The following is a 21,611-nucleotide window of genomic DNA, read 5'->3' on the forward strand; positions in this document are numbered from 1 at the left end:
TCAATTTTTTTTTGACTTAGTTAGAAGTCCCCTAAAATTTGAAGATTATGTGATATAATCCCGTATTTTCAAGCTGATAAAATGCTCTTTTACCATGTTTCCCCTACACCCCTTGCCGTTTCAACCTTTTGCCCCTTCCCCCCACATTTTGGTGAATATTTGAAGTGCCCACTTGTGTGATATATCCATATCCGCTTACCTGACTCGTCCTACCTGAGTTATTCGAGCATGGGTACAAATTTTTTATACAATTAAGAATTCACGTAAACTTATTCGCAATTATTTTTATCCGAATATTTTTAGGGTCAGATATGAATAATATCCAACCTGAATATCCATTTATCAAAGTTTAATACGGTAAATTTAAAATAAAATATTTGTGTAACCCCAAATTAAGGTTTCTCCATCATCTTCACAATGAGGTATACATATACGATTTGGATATCCGTTTCAAATTTGGGTACAAGTCGGATACAGATATCCTTAAAAAAGTGGATAAATAGTTGGATATGAATATCCTTAGCATAATTGGGTAAAAAATTGGATATGGATAACCGGATATAGAGTAAGATAAGGATATGGAAATAGCTTCATTTGACCCACCCACGATCCATTGCCATCTCTACCTACCCCACCTACAAGAAAATCCTAGCTCTGCCCCTAAGAATGATTATACCCATATGCTCCGGAAGGTGAGTAACCGCATTAATTAATTTATTTGCTTCTACCACTTCAAAAATTCTCAAAAACGACAAAGTTCAAAAGGTAACCACTGGAAGGTGTGGAGAATGGGGTGTTCAATACCTTCTTCATTCTTTAATTGAATCACTTACCCAGTTAGTTTTTTTTTTTTTTTTAAAGACCATGAAAATCACTTGTTCTTTGAAAAGAATCGTTGAAAGAAAAATCTATTTTGGATGACCATTCACACTTTTGAATCCAATGAGATGTGGTGACTCCTTACTTATTAGTAAAAAATTTCATGGTTAATGAACTTTGACAGAGTGATTTTTCTCTAAATGCCCCCTAACTTGTTGTGGCAACTTGGTACTCCAATTATTGAACCGTTTCTTTCTTTATGCCCCCCTCACCCCTTTCAATTGAGGCTGAGATTGACAAATAAAATCGCCGAGATCAACCTTTGATCCAATCATCAAGATCGACCTTTTTAAATTATCAAAGTTGATAATCATAAATCTTCGATCTCAATGTTTGAACGACAATTCAAATTTTCAATCTCAAAAATTTGAATGATTCAATTCAATCAAAACGTTTTTAATCATGGATCTCCATGATTGAGATGAAAGTTAGGGTACATTTAGAAAGATGTGGTCTCTTAAATAATTTTCCCTAAAATGTAAATACATTTTGCACCAGTGAGGCATCATGATTGACATACCCACACTGTTATTTTAAGAAATTGGCATGTGAATCAATGGCTGAGATCACATGGTTCCATATGAATACCATGACCCCACCTCCACACACATCAATGTGAGAAAGACTGTACTAGCAGTTTTCTCAACATAGTAGTTATAGCTTTGATTTTAAGATCATTCTCCTCCTAACATATAATAATGATATTTTACTCAAAAGACAATGACCTAACCAATTTTTTAGTGGTCTTGCTGTCCAATTTGGCTTTCTACTCAAGTAAAGTCAGTTGGAGAGGTAATGGAGTGAGAAAGTGGCCAACTTCTTCATCATCAAACCAAAAGAAAATGAATATTTATAAATTCATATAAGAAAAAAAAAAAGGCAACAGAGAGAGAAAAAAAAGAAAGAAAGAAAGAAGAACCCAATTCAAAGTTGCCAATAAAGAAGAAAAGAGACTTAATAAAGTAAAGAAGGAAAAATAAAACAGCATTTGGTATATAGGAAGACTGTGTCTCTCCTTCCTCTCCTTTTAGATGAGGAACAGCTTTGTGAAAGGGTTGGAAGCTTGGAAGATCGGCCAAGGTACTAATCCTTTCATCAAATTTTTTCCTTTTTGAATTCTTATGGGTTGTTTTTGTGGAGAAAAATAATCATAAATTCGAAAAATTAACTAATTTTTTTTTTTTTTGAAAAATAAATGATTTTGAAAGAAAACAAGCTAAGAAGATCAACCAAGGTTGTAATCCTTTAATCAAATTTTGTCTCTTTTTGTTTTTAGTTCTTATTGGTAACCCACCCAGCTATTCTTGTTTTTGTGGAGAAGAATAATCATAAATTCTTAAAGTCAACTTCTTTCTTCTTCTTCTTTTTTGTTTTTGTTTTTTTGTTAAAAAGCTGTTGATTTTGAAAGAAAACAAGCATGGAAGATCAGCCAAGGTAGTGATCCTTTCATCAAATTTTACTTTTTTTAAAATTCTGATGGGTAACTATCTATTCTTGTTTTTGTGGAGAAAAATGATCATAAATTATTCAAATTAAGTTTTTTTTTTGTCTTTTTTTTTGAAAAATTGTTGATTTTGGAAGAAAACAAGTAGTTATTTTCTTAATAAATTTCTACTCTGTGTCTGTTTCCCTCTTTTCTTCTTCTGACATCTCATAGTAAATAACTCTAAATTGTGAGAAATGGCCTTCTATAATCTGAAGCAGAAGAAGGTAAGATTTATGGGTCTCCTTCTCTTGCTTCATAATTTTTTATTTTGTTCAAAACTTCTCATTTTTCATTGATAAAAGTGTGCGTTTTAGAGAGAGGGAGAGAGAGATTGAGTTGCTGTTTTGTGAAATAATTAATTTCAAAGAATAGGATATTGCCAGCATAATCACAAAATTCTCTGAATTTTTCCGAAAATTTGAAAAATTCTTCTAATAAGGGTTTAGCCAGTTAAATCCAAGAATAAATGAATTAATCAAAAACTTTTCGATTATCCATGGAATAAGATAATTTTTTTACTTTTCATCCTCAACATTCAAATCTCAAAAACAACATAGGATTTTAAGGTAGGTTGAAGATGATGAGTTTTGGGAAGAATTCTAAACACAACATTTGTATAATCCTCGAAATTTTCAAGAACTTATCTGAATTAACCAAATTTAACCTCCAAAGAATAGTTTCCGAATCCAAACTTCCGAAATTTGTTACCATTGATATAGGGTCTGTATGATTGCAAGTGAAAAAAGGGGAAATGCAAGTTCCCCATTTAATTGCGCATGTTTGCTCTGATAAAACCATTTGTGGCCGATGTGGGAAAATATTTGCCCACAAACCACCTTTGAGCAAATAATTTTCTCATTCAACTACCAATAATTAAAAAACCACAAATCCAATTGCTATGAATCAGCTATGAGGTTGGTTTGAGGGTGCTGATTTACCAAGGACTAGAGAAAGATTCATGGGATCACTACAAGTTTTAGTGAATTTATTTTAGGAAAATTCTAGTTTCAGTGTCCAACGAATGGCTAAGATAGGAAAATATACACCGAGATTCCCTAGGGATTAGTAATGAACCTAGGAGACATGTATTTATCTTTGTTTCCAACATCATCGGACCCTAGAAATCAGTTCTTATAATCAATGACAGTGTTTTAAAAACTGAACTAAACTATTGGGCCAACTAGATTTTGTAATAGAATCAGTTCGAGCTGGTTGTGTTATCTTTTTACAAAAGTAAGTGAAGGTATGTAGTTGTTGAAGAAGGTATATATAGATATTTAATTTATTTGATAAATATTAAAAAAATTGACAAATTTTTTTATCCAATCATCATTTCTGTTTTTAAATTATTGCTTGTAAATTATATCAGTAAAAGTTGATTCTGTGCTCTTCATTTCTAGTGTGAAAGAAAATAGTAATGCTAGGAGCATGGGGAAGAAAGGGAGTTGGTTTTCTGCAATAAAGAGGGCTTTCTCACCTAACCACCCCAAAGAGAAGCTAGTCAATGTAAGTGTTAATGTTATATTATGTTAATTCCATGAACTATACACTTGTTCATTTGATATCCATCTAGGCATCTGTAAATCCCAAATCTCGGTAAAAGAAATATTCACTGGTATCGGGTACTTGGTTAACCCTCTACAAATCGATATAAATTATTGTCGCTGCTTGGGTTACTCTTTATTGTCTGCATATTACTTCAAAGTTTTACTGTCTCACGATTTTCCTTAAGAAATCGTTCAAAACTTTGCCGTTCTGCATAAAACTTTACAATATTTACGCTGTGATAACCCTACAACTAGCTCACATGCAAGACCTTAGCTGCTCACAGAAAAGTCAATATGGGATTTCATAGAGTCCCAAAAATAGGATTGAGCAATCACACGAGTCCGTCTCCCAATGTACAAAACTACCCTTGTTAGGCCTTGTGTGATTGGTCATCCGGGATTTCTGAAATCCCGGATTGACTTTTCTGTGAGCAAAAAATCTCTTTGGAAAAATTACTAAAAGAGGGTTAAATATTTTAATATTTACAAAAAAAGAATCTATATTTTTAAAAATTACCAAAAATGAATTAAGTTGCTGGATAGTCCAGCGTTTTAGTTAACTCGTTGAACTGTCCTGCGTTTTAAATGAAGGCTAAATTGCTGGGTGTTAAAACACTGGACAGTCCAGCATTTTAATCATTAGAAGGGCATTTTTGGTAAAGCATTGTATTAAAAACACATTAAAATGCTGGACAGTCCAGCGAGTTACTAAAACATTCGCTGGACTGTCCAGAGACATAATTCGTTTTTGGTAATTTTTGAAAAAATAGATTCTTTTTTATAAATATTAAAATATTTAACCCTCTTTTAGTAATTTTCCCAATCTCTTTTAATTGTAACTCTCGTCACATCTAGTACTCTAGTTATTAATTAACCCATTGCTAATATGAGTGGGGATAAGCTAAACTGATAATTGAGCCTCGAGAATTGTGGCATTGTTTACATAGAAACTTAACAATCACTCGATGATGCTTGCGTACACAGGAGCAGCAGTCGGAGAAGAAAAATGCCAAGAAAAAGAAGTGGGGATTAGGGAAGCTAAGGCATGGAGAGAACACTTCTTTTATCCCCATTCACAGGGAACCAAGCAGTATTGAAAAAATATTGGAGGATGCTGAGAGGGCGCACCATAAGACACAAACCGTGTCTTCTGATCAACGGAGACTGCCTTCCTCGCCTTCCACGGTTGTTCATCGCCAGAAAGAGAACAACTCGAACCTAACATCAACTACAACTCCAAGTCCAACTCCTACTTTGAAGAACCATCACCTTTCAGCCTTGAAGATCCAAACAGTATATAGAGGCTATATGGTATATAAATTTCAGCTTTTGGATACATATAAGTTGTAATGTGGTTTCTTGTTTCTTTTTTTGAACAATTGTGAACTTGAGACAAAAACGGGTGATAATTTTGAGAATTGTGACCCCCCTTTGTTTGATTTGGTACGTAAATTTGTGGGAATAGTTAACAAATTTTCCTTGGAACAGAGGGATGGCTCAATGGGGTTATTTGGGGTATGTTGATGCAGGCAAGGAGGAGCTTTAGAGCTTTGAAGGGTCTAGTGAGACTTCAAGGAGTGGTTCGAGGGCAAAGTGTGAAGCGTCAAACAATGAATGCCATGAGATATATGCAACTCTTGGTGAAGGTTCAATCTCAAATACAATCACGAAGGATGAAGATGTTGGAAAACCAAGCTATGCACCACCAGAATCATCTACACAACAATGAAAAGGAACTAGATAGTAGTTTTGGAGGGTGGACCTTTACTACTCAACCAGTAAGTCTTTTTAGGATCAATTTTTTTTTTAAAGATTAATAAATAGAAGTATTTTATATTAAAAGAAATTGGTATAGTCTCAAATAGGGCAGGAAGAAGAAGGAGAATGGGATGATAGTTTGCTCACAAAAGAAGAAATAAAGGCAAGGATGCAAAGGAGGGTGGAGGGTATTATCAGAAGAGAGAGGGCATTAACATATGCTAATTCCCACCAGGTAACTTCACCATCTTTACAAAATTATTATCTCCCAAGTGTTTTTTTTTTGGGCTTTTTTACGTTCTTCATTTATTTATGAGAAATAATAAGATATGGGACTGTTGACATCTTGAGATAGTAGTAATTTATCAAATATCATGGATGTAACTCGGGGTATGATTCATGATCTAGATCCAATGTTTGAGCATCGTTGGTACATCTTTACATTGGGATCACCACTAAGTATGATCATATGCATAGATATAGTCATCACCATCTATAAATGTGGTGGCACTCCATGTGCAAGTCGCTGCTACAATTTTATCGTTAACATCTTACCTCTACAATATTATGGCATTCCCTTTAAAACATGAGAGCTTCTATTGCCACCCCAATTTTTACTAAGAGCACCCCAAGATGTGTACTAATTTCTTATTTGACATCACATGAATTGGGGTGCTCTTAGTAGAAGTTGGTGTGGCAATAGAATGTATGTAAAACAATCATTGACTGAATTATTGACCTAGTTAGAAGGAATGTGTAAGAACATTGATTGAAGCAGTGAAATCAGACATATAAGCACCATAGTATTGATATTAGACATGACTTCATATATAATAATCGAATGGAAAAATATGATTCATTTGGATGATCTCAATTTTTTTGTGATAAGGCTTCAATTATGATGCACTAGCATCATGCATGTACATTTGATGCATTGTCATGATGCCCCTTGCACCGAATTATCTGAACTCAAGTACATGGGACATGCATGTTAATGTCATCTTACCGTGTAATTTGTAACGTATTTTTTACTTTTGTCTCTTCAGTGGGTGAAATCTTCTCCAACATCAGCTGAGTCTGCTCTAATGGAAATCCGATCAGGGGGGTTCCCTTGGTGGTGGACATGGATCGAACGACAACTTCCCGAACACCATTCGACGAACAATCTAACATCTCCCAATAAGCAGCCAGTTATAGAACCCGTCTCACGACCTCAATCAAGCAGTTCTAAGCAACCACCACCAAGGCTTGGATACAACAATAATTATTCATCTACACCAAAATCTTCTAAATCAGCAATGCATCATAAAAAATCGAGGACTAACAAGGACAATGAATTCTCATTCGATGTGACATTAAGGGATGACGATAGCCTCACAAGCTGCCCACCATTTTCGGTCCCAAATTACATGGTGCCTACTGCTTCGGCTAAAGCGAAGGCTAGAGCTTATAACAATCAAAAGGAAGGATCCTTAGCGACAACACCAACTCCGGAACAGAAGAGACGGCTTTCGTTTCCTCTGACTGGGAGCATTGGATCTCTAAGGTGGAACAAGGCTTCCTTGTTCTCAAGTAAGGATTCTACAAGCTCTCAAAGGAATTTCAGGAAGCACCAACCTGTGCATTCTATTGGTAATTTGAGTGTGGATTCGACAACTTCTTTGCCAGCTGGAGTTGGAAGAAAGCCCTTTAATAGATTTGTGTGATTTTTTTTATTTTTATTTTGGGTGGTGTGGTTTGCTTGAAATATCAAATTTGAAATCTTGAATTACTTGTGCTTATATATGTAATAAGAAAACAATAGAAAGTGGTGATTTTGAAGGACAATTGAATTTTCATATAAAAAACCAAAAAAAATAAATTAAAAATCTTGCACAGAAATATTGTCCCTAGGGCAATGTTACCACAGACTAGGGTCAGTTCTGACGATTCGGTTCCTATAGGATTCGGAACCATCAAAAAAAATTCTCTTTAAATGGTTTTGGTTCTCAATTTTTGTCAATTCCTATTGATTTTGGTTCTCAATCAGTTTGATTACAAGAGACGCTACTCTAATCAATTCCAAGGATTATTAGTGACCTAAAACTATATTTATTTTTGGTTCAATTAAACCGGTACCCATTGACACCTCTACGACACACATATCTAGTCGAGGTATCTTTCAAAAACAAGAAAAAAATCTAGTCAAGGCAATGAATATGTACTAAATATTTCAAAATTTAGAAGAATAATGCTGAAGTAACCTCAGGCTGTAACCTCATATTGCACTTCTTGATGTGAAAGTGTCTATAGACACTTTCACATCTATGTTTCCTATCCACTTTCACATCAAGAAGTGCTATATGAGGTTTCAGATTGAGGTCACTGTAAGACTAAATTTAGAATTATATTTATCTTGTATTTTAAAATGTTAAATATAACTCAAAATTTTTAAAATACAAGTGGAACCGTGTTCTTGATGGCTGGTTAGAGCTGCTTTGGCTTAGAGCATAGGTCTTCAAAATCGAAGTCTGATGGGCATTTATAAATTTTGATCATTATGTTACTCATGAGTGACATAAAATGGTATGAGTCTAACATTAATTCGGAATTCAAATTTACTGGATAGAAGGGAAAAGCACAAACGATTCCATTTATATACATAAAAGGGAAAATTATTAAAAGAGAGTTAAATATTTTAATGTGATAATGCTGAAATAACATTAAACAATACATCGTGCGAGATAATTTTGACGTGGATGTGTGTCAAATAGATGTTTTCATCGAGATCTAACACAAATCCGAAATGTCCACCGTGTATGTACATTTCAATGTTATTATAGCACAACTCATTTTAATATTTACAAAAAAGAAAAAAAAAATCTATTTATTCAAAAATTACCAAAAACAAATTAAGTTGCCGGAGAGTCTAGCGTTTTAAATGTAATTATAAAAGCACTCCACAAATTAATAAGGGCAACCCACGCTATAGTCAAATTGTTTTGTCTTATATGGGTTAAAATTTTCGGAATAAGCTGATTTTTGGTGAGGATAATCTCCTCCTCACAAAAAATCAGCTCTTTCCAAAATTCTGAACCCCATCAAAACTGGTTTACAAACAAATGGACGATTTACAGTTCTTAAACTTGTTTTAATGGGGTTAGGATTTCGTAATTGACTGATTTTTGGTGAGGATGAACTCCTCATCATAGAGATCATCTTCACAAAAAATCAGCTGATTATGAAACTTTTTAGTCATATAAGACAAAAAAAATCGACTATAATGTGGGTTGCCCTTAGTAATTCGTGGGGTGCTTTTATAATTACCCGTTTAAGCAATTGTCAAAATGCTGGACAGTCTAGAGTTTTAATTATTCCAAGGGCATTTTTGGTAAAGTAATGAATTTTAACACATTAAAACACTAGATAGTCCTACGAGTTACCAAAACGTTGGATAATCCAGCGACTTAATTCGGTTTTGATAATATTTATAAAAAGATATATATTTTTTAGTAATTTTCACAATTTAAATACAGTAGAGTTCTCCGTGCCCACGGACATCCCTTTTAAGTTAAGGAGGGTAAAATTTGAAAAATAATAAAGTTGAAGAGGTTAAGGGTGCACATTGGATTGGGTAAATCTGAGAACTGAACCAATCCGAGCCTTTTGAATTGGATTGGTTCGGATTGAACATGGTTTTGTTCGGGTGCGGATTGTAAACAAAAAATCTAATTGATTTGGTTCGGTTCCGAATTAGGGGTATAATAGAATCGAGCCAATCCGAGAACTGACCATATATATATATATATATATATATATATATATATATATAGGGTCACGTTATTACGACCCCCATTACGACCCCCTTTGCGACACACCTTTTTGTCTTATATGGGCAAAAATGTTTGGAATGGGCTGATTTTTTGTGAGGATGATCTCTATGGTGAGGAGATCATCCTGGCAAAAAATCATCCCATTCCAAAACTTCTAGACTGTCCTAGTTTTGTTGAAAAATTATAGACCGTCCAATTTTTGTAAATCAATTTTGATGGGGTTAGAAATTTTGGAATGGGATGATTTTTTGCCAGGATGATCCCCTCATCACAGAGATCATCCTCACAAAAAATCAGCCCATTCCTAACATTTTTGCCCATATAAGACAAAAAGGTGTGTCGCAAAGGGGGTCGTAATGGGGGTCGTAATAACGCGACCCATATATATATATATAAAATCCTTTGATTTTAAGAATGACTTTGATCTTCAATCATCCCTTACAAGGTAAGTGTTAAATGATTTTTATTTTCTAATTTTTTCATGATTTTTATTTTTAATGTGTTATACGTGATGTTTTGTTTATGTTGAAATAATAAGTATGTTGATGTTTCGTTTATACGTATTATGTGTTATGCGTGATGTTTTGTTTAATATTAATTTTGTTTAGTTTTAAGTTTTAACCATTTTAATTTTGCTATTGAAAATAATAAGTATGAGAACCGAGAACCAATTTGAACCAAGGTTGGTTTGGATTGGTTCGATTTTATAGGGTAATTGGATTTGTTCGTTTATAAATTTGTAGAACCGATCATATTTAGTTTAGTTCCAATTTTGTCAAAATCCGAATCATGTGAACCCCTAAAAGAGGTGTCATTAAGAAAGGGGGAGATGAGGAAAGATAATAAAATGGGTTAAAAGGATAAGAAAGGAAAGTGAGTAAAGTTAGAGGGGTATTATTGAATTGAAAAGGGGGTACAAGATGAAAGATATTAAAACTAACGGGATATTATTGAAAAAATTAAAGGGAAGAGGGGGGAGAAAAGAAAATAAGTTGAAGGAAGTGGAGAAGAAATGCAATAAAGTGAGTTAGGTAAACCCCACAAAAATGTAGCTAAGTAAAATGTTTATCCCCATAAAATTATAACAAAGTAGGCCCTACAATTATGCTTCCTTGTATAAACTAAAGTTTAGTTACAGGCATAATCTTTGGGCTTAAGGGGTAAAAAGAGAAAAAATAATAAAGTTAGAGAGATTTTATTAAAAAATGGGGAGATAAGGAAGACAATAAAATGTATTAAAAGGGAAAAGAGGAAAGATAGTAAAGATAGAGGGATAAGGGGTAAAAGAGGAAATATAATAAAATTACGAGGATATTATTGGAAATAAAAAGGAGAAGTAAATAATAATGTTAAATGGGTGAAAATGAAAGATAATAAAGTAAGTATGATGGACTCTACAAAACTATAGCTTGATGAGAGATTTATCTCCCACAAAATTATAGTAAAGTGAGCCCTATAGTCCAGTTTTATTATATTTATATTTATGGGAAATGTTCAACACCCAACCATTTGCCCAACATGTATTGTCCTACATGGGTTAGAAGTCTTGGAATGGGCAGATTTTTGGTGAGGATGATCTCTACGGTTAGAAGATCATCCTCACCAAAAATCAACCCATTCCAAAACTTCTAATCTTATGTTTACAAGTTGAAAAATCGTGGACCGTCCATTTTTTGTAAACCATTTGTGATGAGGTTAAAAGTTTTAGAATGGGCTGATTTTTGGTGAGGATGATTTCCTCACCATAGATATCATCCTCACCAAGAGTCAGCCTATTCCAAAACTTCTAACCCATGTAGGACAAAACATGTTGGGCAAATTGTTGGGTAAATGGTTGGGTGCCGAATGAGACTCTCTCTCTCTCTCTCTCTCTCTCTCTCTATATATATATATATGTGCATAATTTTAAAAATCTTAACGTCGCGTTTTGTCCATGAACAAGATCAGGTTGTCTCAAATGAGTTTTTCGATACGGTCGAGTTGTCTCGTTCAACAATGAGAAAAATGAACCATGGTTTTAAATCCTGTCCCATACGTTTTTGGCTTGTCTATCTGTCTCGTTGGTGGACGATATCGAGATGTATTGGACGAGATTTAAAATCGTGATATTGTGGGATGTGATTCTTAAGAGTGCAATTTTCACATACCTTGTGTTGGGTCAAATGTCTTTAATTTAGGTTTGCTTGATATTATTAATCACCAAACACCTAACTTTAAGTCACAAGCGTGTGCAATCTTTTTGTTTACCCACTTCTCGAGATATATGTCAGGAAGTAACGAGATTGACCTCATATAACATAGGTAAATCTCAATCTTCTTCTCAAGCAAAATAGTTTGGTTATGAACTTTGTTTTGATGAGATGGTTAGAGCACGATACTATTCTCTGGCAAGTTGGTACACTAGTGTGATGTTCGTACAAAGACTGACGATCAAGTTATAATAGGCCAACAAAGTGTAAGAACTAAATTTCACAAGTGTGCACACACAAAGACATAGAGTTGAAAATGCTTGGTAAAGCTTATTTTTTATTTTTTATTGGTAAGTTGGGGCTATAAAGGGCTCCACATTATTGCATGAAAGTGGCTAAAATCTTTCGTACATCCCAGAAATATCCTTCAGAACAATCAACAATAAATCATAAGGGATATTAGAGGACTCAAGAAAATACCTTAACCATTGCAAAGGACTTCTTCCTTTTGTAAGGAAATATGTCACAACATGTACTTCACGTCAAGCAAATTCCATTTTAAATGACTTGAAGTCATTCATGATGGAATTTATAAATCTCAACACCTACAAATGCTTCCTATAGACACCGCAATTTGAATGATCCTCACTTGAAAAGGGTCCACAAAAGTGTATTTTCAATATAAAAAAAAACATCAATGGGCCTAAGGGCTCAAACTATCCAAAACTCAATCTTTTTGTTCCAATTAAAGGCTCTAAGGCTTTCCATAGTCCTATTGACCCACAACAAAGCCTATCTAGCTTCTAAATTCAATCATCCTCTCAAGCTATCATCATTTTAATCGAAACCTAAAATCAAGTCCTAAGCCCATGTCCAAGCCCATCTTGAATCCATTATTCCTAAGCCATTCCAAACCCCTTTTAAACCCTACCCTAAATAAATTGTAACCTATGTCTTACCTTAATCTAAGCCAATTCCAATTCATTTCCTAACCTAGACCATAACCAAAGCCCAACCTACAAAGACCCTTTTAAACCAAACCCCTACTCAAGCCCAATACCATACTCATGTCTATTATCTTAAATTTAAAACCTAATCAAGATCCATTGACCAAGGTCAAGGTTCACAAGCCTTCAAAAAGCCCATGCCCACAAAAGTGGATACTTGTCACCATGACAATCAACTTTCCAAATTCAATCTATCTAACCCCATCCCTTCAAAAGTTACATAACCCATACCTCAACCCACACCACATGTCATTATCAAACGTCATCATTTTCTCCAAATTTTCGTCACAAGCCATCCCCACACTTATTCTCCTTAATCAACTCATATAAACCACACACCTCCATACATTTTGCCACATGTCATCACCATACTCACTTTCCCAAAATCTACTTACCTAACCCTCATATTAATAATACTTTCAATCAAACACCCACACCTAAATATGAGTTGCCTAACCAACTAATTTGGATCTTATCCATGGGTATGGGTCAAAAGCAAATCACTTAACTTCTTTACCATAATTGCCCCTTCTCAATTATCAAATTCCAAACATTACATGCCGAAATCTCATGATATTTTCCCCCATCTTCTAACCTTGACCATTCGAACCCTAAAAGCAACTCTCAACACCTATAAACCCCACCTTTCCTATGCTCAAAAGCCCTTCCCTTGAAACTTAAAATTTCTAATCAAATCATGACTCACCTCATCTTTCATCTCTTTCTTTTCTCTTTAAAAAAATTAATTTAACACACTTAATCAAGGACTCAAGAAGAAGAAAAAGAAAAAGAAGATGAAGAAATAAGAAGAAAAAGAAAGTCAAAGCTTCAAGGTGGGTTAGATTAAGATGTGGTATATTTATATGCCCTTTTCTCCCCTTTCTACTCCTCTCTCTCTCTCTCTCTCTCTCTCTCTCTCTCTCTCTTTTTCTTTAATTTTAGTTTAAAAGACCCTAGGATGTAATGTTCACCCTCTCATACCTCGGATAGATTGGGCTTCGACTCGGTGGAAAGTGTAGGGGTAGAAGACACTTTCAAAAGAAAAATGTTTTAAACCTCAAACACTTTTTGCAACCACCACTCAAAAGGTCATAGGTCATTGGGTCCCCCTCATTCTATTAGAGTGGGCCCATAACCACAAGAAACAAAACTTTTCAAAAGTTGTATTCTTAAGGTAAGACATGGATAGGATACCTTTTCAATGACATGATCCTTATGATCTAGACCAACATCAAAGTCCCTTACCTTTGAGAGCACAAAATTGTCGTCTACTCAATTTTTTTATTTTTTTAAAAAATAATCATATTTCAAAGGTTACCAACTAAGGTGGAGAGAGAAATGGGTGCCTATCACCTCCTCCAATCTCTAATAAAACTCTAACCTAGATCTTAAGTAGACCAACGTTGTTATCCGTTAATGAGAGTCATTATGAAGCCCAAATATTATCTTTTTTTCAAAAATACTTTTCGAGTGACCAATAATACCTTTTTATTTAAAAAAGAATTGTGGTAAGTCCAAATCCATGTAATGTCGATATTCAAACTCGAAAATCACATAACTACATTTTCAAGAAGGGATAATTTCACAATTCAATCATTAAACAACATATTTGAATATGATGACAACAACACCCTTTTAACTACCAGCAACCTAACAATTTTCAAACCCACTAAGATCGACTCCAATTTGATAGTAGCTATATCATTGGAAGAGGAAGGACTTTTGTCCATAAATTTCACTTGATCCCAATGATCTCTAGCGATGAAACCCATTCGACCTCCTTGACTAGATAGGGAACCATCATTATTAAATTTTATTTCATTCTAACTCAGAGGAACCCAACAAAGATCATTTTGAACATGAACTTGAAGTTGAGCTTGACAACCAATTTGTTGGAACACTTGTATCGAGCTACCATGCAAGACCTTTCCTTCTTCCGAAAACACATCTTTATTACTTGAGTTGATAATTTCCAACAGTTGTTGGTCATTTGAACACGATTCTTTAAAAAGACGTCGATTTCTCTCACACCGCACATTAATTGAACAGCTAAAGTTATCCAACTATGATCCTTTTGATGAAGATATATATATATTTTTTTTTATATAGATTAAGGTAGGTAGTTATGAATTAGATCATTTTTGTCTTCTTTTTAATTGTTCAATAGTACCTATGTAGTCTAATAATTGATGTTATATTAATTGCATCAATAGCTACTTGAGTACTGGCTGAACTTGATGTTAACTCATTCTTTTAAATTGACTCAATCAAGTTATGTACTTGCAAATATCATAGATCGAGTTCAATTTTATCTATGAGATACTCAAGTACAATGTGTAGACACCCTAATTTTCTCGCACCAAGCTCGAGAGCTCTTTAAAATCCAACATGATCGGGTTTAGCTCAAAGGCCTCCAATTTGACCAAGTAGGGCCCACCTTAGGGTTACCCATTTACTTAGGCCTACATTTTCAAGCTTAAAACAATTCTTGGTCATGGGTCACCCACGACTTAGGAATGTTTTCCTTTAGGTCGTGGGTAACCCATGACCTAAGTTATTTTGGGTTTGGACCTTTAGCTACCCAAAGTCCTTTGCATTTTGGCTTAGCCCTTACATCAATTAAGGTCAAGAAAGTTAGGCTATTATGTTTGGAATTTGTCTAGTACTCCAGATTTTTTTAAGGAAATTTTACAATTATGCCCCTTATAATCCTTCATAAACTCTCATACTTGATTTTTGTGTAAATGTGTAAATCCTAAAACTTTGGCTATTGATCCTCTCAAAAGAGAATTACCTTTATATCTTTAGTTTGTTGAGATTCAATATAAGGTAATTGACTTTAGAGGTCATCATCTTATACATAATTCAAGGCTATCCTTCAAGAATTTTTTGCAAATTGATCAAGTTCAAAGGACCAAGACCTTTTTCCCTCTTAAAGAGAACTCTCTATTACTTAGGAGCAATCACCTTCCTATCTTGAAGTTTGTTGAAACTTGAGACCCTTTACCCTTAGAGGCTTAGACAAATTATATGACACTACTTTTGTTTTCATTGGAGTTTGACCATCTTCAAAGAGTTTGGACACCTTTGTCCCTAAAAAAAAATTTCTAGAACATTGTGAGTGTTTACATTTCTATTATTTAGTCATCATGGTCGACAAGACTCAGAAGGGTAAAAATGACCATCAATGACTCTTTGATTAAGGGTAAATAATGTCATTCTTTGAGGTTTGATTGGAATTAAGTTGAACTTATAGAGCTTGGACCTTTATATTTTTAAGGGTCTCACAAATGCTTATAAATAGAGGACCTTTCCAAGACAAAAAGGAGGATGCCTTCTATCTTCTCAAAATTCTTTCCAATTCTCTTTTTGAGAGTTTCAAAGACCCCAAAACTCTATCAAAATCCATTCTCAGACAGTCTTGAAGCCAAACCTTGAAAATCCAAGAAGAAAGAAGAAGAAGCAAACCAAGGTGATGAATATAATAGTTTACTTGTTTTGATTGCATTTCCCCCAATCCCTCATTTACCTTCCTGACTCTTCTTTTAAGCTTTTTGTACGTTATGTATGGGTTGAGAGTTAACCCCTTTGTGGGAGAATCCTTACCTTCGGTATGTCCATAGCAAATTTCTTTTAATATTATGTTTACCTTATCACCATCATCATGTAGTTAATCTCATTCCAACCTTATCTAATGGTTAGTATGGGTTGAGAGTTAATCCCTTTATAGGAGAATCCTTACCATCTATAAGTTCATTGTGAACTTTACATGCACCATGTAGTGTAAACATCATTAAATGGCAAGGGTGGTTAGAAAGAAATCCTTATGTGAGGTAATCTCTCCTTCTGAGTCCATGATAAGTTCCTTAGAAAAACTAATGAAAAGTCTCTTGGAATTTCACCAACAAAAAAACTGTTTACTTTGAGTGCATCCTCATTTTCATTAAAAAAATGCGAAAGTCAAAAAGAGTGTTATCCTTATGGATTAGCACTCTCAACTCAAATTAAACAAAAACATCCCCATTAGTGGTATATTTCATAACATCCACACACACTAACACTCATGTCTTCATGCATCCATACCTTCATAATTCTCACTTTTATGACTTAAAAAAATCTTCAAAAAAATTAAAATCTTAGTTTTCACTTATGACCAATACCATGGTAGCCACCAACTGGGTGAGAAAGATGAGGTGCCTAACATCTTCCCCGCTAACAAACAAACCTCTAAGACTAGATTTGAGTCACCAACTCCTTGAAAAAATGATTTTCAAAATTGCTTTTATGGTGCCATTCACACTTTAAACTCTTTGAATATATGGTGGCAACTCCCAAACCCACGTAGTAGTGAGGTTTAAACCATAAACCTTACATTGTTTACACACTGAGTAGAATCCTTAATCAATATTTTTGTCTCTACAAATGAGTGTGAGAGGAATGATTTGATGGGCCAAACTGTCTTAACAAGAAGGGTACTACATTTAGCTTAACCATGGTCGAAATCCCTACACTCTTGTGTAGGGTGTTTTATCCATTGGCCGCCTAACACTTCATTGTGGGTTATCTTCACGTATTCTATTGTGTTTAGAAGTCGAATCTTGATGATCTTGTATGTTTAAAAACAAAAAAAAAAAAATAGAGAGCTGCTATTGCCACACCAACTTTTGCTATTGCCACCCCAATTATGTGCAATTCTTTGGTGATTTACATAGAAATTGGAGTGGCATTAGCAAAAGTTGGTGTGCAATGCAACTCTAAAAAATTAGACATGTACAATAATGAAATATAACATTTTGGATTTTGGAATAATTTTCAGATTAAGAAAATGGGTACAATTATATAAGTTAGGATTGTCATCAGTCTCAAAAATAGTGAAATTAAAACTCTCATCTCTCATCCATGGAAGTAGACACAGTCGAATCGTGGAAATCGCATGTTTTCTTTATAGTCTTGATTGCTTTTCATTGCATATATTGCAACATCTTGGTATATGAATACGAGCTAACACTTTGGGATCACAAAATATAGATGTTGATCTGCTCTCAATCCATTAAATAGTAGTTTAAAAGAAGGTATAGGTTTTTTCAAATTGTTGGATTGATTATGTATTGTTCTAATTTGGACTTGAGTAATTCACTGTATAAATAATCTTAAGTTCAAGGTATATGCATCAAATTAATTCTCATAAAATCGATCTCATAATTAACCATTCCACAATTCCAAGAGAAACTAAAATGAGAAAAATGCCCAAAATATATTCTAATTGTAAAACCAATTACCCAAAAAAATAAAGAAAAACAAAATAACACAAAACAATACAAAACAAAACCAAAGATGGAAAATTTAAGGCTTTTCAATCATGCTTCTTCCTTGATTGCCATAACCATTCTACTAAGAGGGCTAGGCCCAAGTTTCTTTCTTCTCATCGAATTCCTTCTCCTTATGACTTCCATTTGATTTCGCCTTCTTACTTGCATCATTGCTTCTTCTTCCACCACAAATCTCCTCATTAGAACATCATCAGTTAATGATTTGCCCCGAAAAACTCTTCTGCTTTCTGTACTAATTCTGAATTGGGAAAATTTTTCTGGGGGCACAACTATTGACTTGGCTCTTGGATAGCTATTGCTCCTTCTTGGTGGGAGATCTGTTCGAAATACCTCGTTATAAGAAGAAATTGGTGCACAAAGACAAACTCGAGTGAATGAAGTGGCGACGCTTAGAGAGGAGCATTTCCTCAGCTTGGGTCTGCTAGAACTTGTTTGAATTTCTGTCGTGGCGGGCTTTAATATGGGTTTCCATAAATTTGCTGCCTCCATTGCTCTTTGATACCAAGGTTTCCTACAATACAAGAATGCATGAGTATGTAGCACCATATGATTGATGGTATGAAAAATGTATTTGTTCACCCCTACACATGTTAAATGAAAATATGTATGGTCTTTTAACACATAAAAAGTAAGGGTTTTGTTCTCATAATTTGAAAATCAGAATTTTATTAATTTATGTAATAAATTTATTTACATGATCGGATTAATTCTAACGTTTTGTAAATATTCTAAAGTCATAACTATTCTCATAAATTATGCTAAATTTATAGAGATTATATTGACACATTAATTTTAGTCTTTTACTTGCAACACACCGATTCTTTTAAAAATTAGAGGTCGTCAACATATACATTAATGGTTTGTTATTATAAGAAAAAATTTGGTGTATTAATAGAAGCACTTTATGATAACCAGTTAAGAAAAACTTTTAAATAAAATACTCTTTTGAAAGGTATTCATGAAATAAATATGATTGTGGACGATGTTAATCATGAACCTAATTTATTAATTTCTTTCATAAAGACATTTTCATTGAAATTAAATCGTCCTTTCTCCTAAATTTTATTTTATCTATATATTTAAGTGAATTCTTTTGATCATCATTTTAGCAAGTATCAATAGTATATTTTCGATTTACATCCCTCCTTGATACTGTATGTTGAACATGTCTCATGGGTTCAAACAAATTAAAGTTGCCTCACTAGAGCTTTTAACTTTAACAAATTCCAACAATAACTGATAAATGTAGCACTCTATATTATTATTTCAACCTCAAAATTTCTTGATTCAGAGTATTAATTTCATGGTAAGACAATATATATATATATATATATATATATATATATATATATATTTCAACATTAGAAGAACTCTGAATTTTCAACATCTAATACTCAGCAGTCACCGAGTCAAGTGTGTCTAAGATCTTTCGAGTTGGAGTTTTAAAAATTTAAGCTGATTTTACCATTAAATATAGTGATGTTTTAAGACCCAACTCGCATGTCCATCCAGTCTAATCAATTTGATGAATAGCGAGTTGACTCAAAGGAATCAATAAAATTCATTAATATAAATATTTTAAAATTTAATTTTTTTTGCTATTATTTTTTTTATATAGAAACATAAATAAAGGAAAATTTTTGTGCCCAACATCCTTAAGTATCCCTTAAAAAACACTGATTCCTGAGAAATTTTCTTCCTATCTCAACCCTCTATTAATAGTAGTAGACCCTAAAGAAGTCTTAAATACAAACTTGGCCGAGTTTTCCAACTGAACTTGTGAATTCGGATCAACTCGACCACCACCATTTATGAGTTGGTATGGAAATTCTAGTTGAGAGAGAGAGAGAGAGAGAGAGAGTAATCATACCTTGTGTTTGGGTTTTTGGGATCTTGCATGAACAAGGAAAAAACTGAAGTATGAGAGAGCTGCAGAAAATGAAAGAGAGAGAGGTCATTTGGATAGAGAGAGAGAAAGAGAGGAAGGAGCCTTTTTTGTTTGATTGCTGAAGTAAGTGGGTGGCAAGATGTTTCTTTTCTTTTCTTTTCTTTCTTTATTCAAACATTCAAACTTTTGCTTTGGCAGTGTTGATCCTCCCCACCTTTTATTTTCATAACATATTTTTGAGAATGAGAGAACATTTGAAACATTGAATTTCAAATCAAAAGCTCTCTTTGAAAAGTAATTATTTCAATAAATTTATAGACCTATATTGCCACATCAAATCTTTTTATAACACACCAAATTAACAAGGAAATTATGTATGGTGTATAGATTGCCAATAACCATTCTATTTTCTTTTAAAATTTGCACCCCATTTTTAATTTTCAAGAGATTCTATTGCCACACCAACTTTTACTATGAGCACCCCAACATGTTTGAAATTTTCAATGTTATTGAATTGGGGTGCTCTTGGTAAAAGTTGGTGTTACAATAGAAGCTCTCTTAATTTCTTCGTCTCCATACTCCATAGGGACTGATTATGAGAATGGGCAAGTAATTGAAGAACATTATCGAATGTCTCTTTTTTCCCCTCTATGTTGCAAATAAATTTTGGTGTCTGATATATTATTTCTTTCAAGTGGATTGGGATCAATTGAATCATTAAAACATATATGAAATCTTGATCATCAATTCAAGAAAATGCAATGTTCGAGATGTATCTTAGGATGTTGATATGTATGTGTTTATCAATCACAACAGTTGGTTTCATAATTTGACGGTGGGGATTTCATTATTTTTATGAGTCAACCAATTCCGAACAATTATTTTGTATTTTCCAGAAAAAGTTGGTGTGGCAATGTAAAACTCATATTTAGGAAAATCATTTTTTGGAACATTATCCCCCATATATTCAGGACTAAAAAACAAATATTTTTCAGAAACACGGGCAATCATTTTCTCTAGAAAATATTTTATCATAGGAAAAGTAAAGTGCTGCTTTTTAGGAAATTACCAAAGTGCCCTTATCTTTTACATCTTAGAAAATTAAGAAAAGTGTGACCGTATAATATATAATCCTTGCCCCCAAAGTATTTATAATGACCCTTCCACTCTTATAATCATGTTTAGTCTAATTTATTCATCTTTGTTAGCATGCCATGAAAATAATAATAATAATATTACTGCATGTGAAGTACATCAAAAAGCCTGCATCTTAGCACTACAATGAATGATCAAACCACACTTCAAGTAGGATTTTACAATCATGGTCAGTCAGTCTTTTCGAATTAATATAACATATATTGTTGCAATGGATCAACCATTTGTCTTGATGGATGTTTCAAAAATATTGTTAAACGTTTTATTTTGTAGAGTTGTGTTGGAGTGACTTCAATATTGTACCTCATATCTCACTTTCGGAACGTGGAAGTATGTAGGTTTTTTATGAGGTACAATCTTGAGGTCACCCCAACATTATTCTATTTTGTAATATTCATAAAGAGGGATAATGACCGCAAAGGCCAATTGTTTGAAGATATGTACCAAAATATCCCTTATAAAAAATTCTGGACTCTTTAATGTCCATTTTATCAAGTATTAGTCTAAAATGGATTTTTGAAGTGAAAAAATCGTAATTACCCTTTCAATGATTTTTTAAG

The 21,611-nt window shown here is 33.6% G+C and overlaps 2 protein-coding genes across 2 annotated transcripts; one reads left to right on the forward strand and one right to left on the reverse strand.

Moving 5' to 3' along the window:
• Window positions 1-1,643: 1,643 nt before the first annotated feature.
• Window positions 1,644-7,497, forward strand: IQD13 (IQ-domain 13). Its single transcript, XM_086451074.1, has 6 exons — window positions 1,644-1,959; window positions 3,766-3,871; window positions 4,897-5,223; window positions 5,442-5,690; window positions 5,768-5,905; window positions 6,717-7,497. The coding sequence occupies exons 2-6, from the start codon at window positions 3,794-3,796 to the stop codon at window positions 7,374-7,376; spliced, it is 1,452 nt and encodes a 483-aa protein (XP_086307200.1). The 5' UTR covers window positions 1,644-1,959; window positions 3,766-3,793; the 3' UTR covers window positions 7,377-7,497.
• Window positions 7,498-17,891: 10,394 nt separating this feature from the next.
• On the reverse strand, window positions 17,892-20,032 carry LOC147396492 (Serine/Threonine-kinase). The gene is made up of 2 exons (XM_086451204.1): window positions 19,879-20,032; window positions 17,892-18,519 (listed from the first exon to the last, which is right to left on the reverse strand). Exons 1-2 carry the CDS (start codon window positions 19,905-19,907, stop codon window positions 18,036-18,038), a joined length of 513 nt encoding a protein of 170 aa, XP_086307330.1. The 5' UTR covers window positions 19,908-20,032; the 3' UTR covers window positions 17,892-18,035.
• Between the last annotated feature and the right edge of the window lie 1,579 nt (window positions 20,033-21,611).

Source organism: Akebia trifoliata, chromosome 8 (assembly GCF_017979445.1).
Source record: "Akebia trifoliata isolate Shusen 1 chromosome 8, ASM1797944v1, whole genome shotgun sequence".
Lineage (NCBI taxonomy): Eukaryota > Viridiplantae > Streptophyta > Magnoliopsida > Ranunculales > Lardizabalaceae > Akebia > Akebia trifoliata.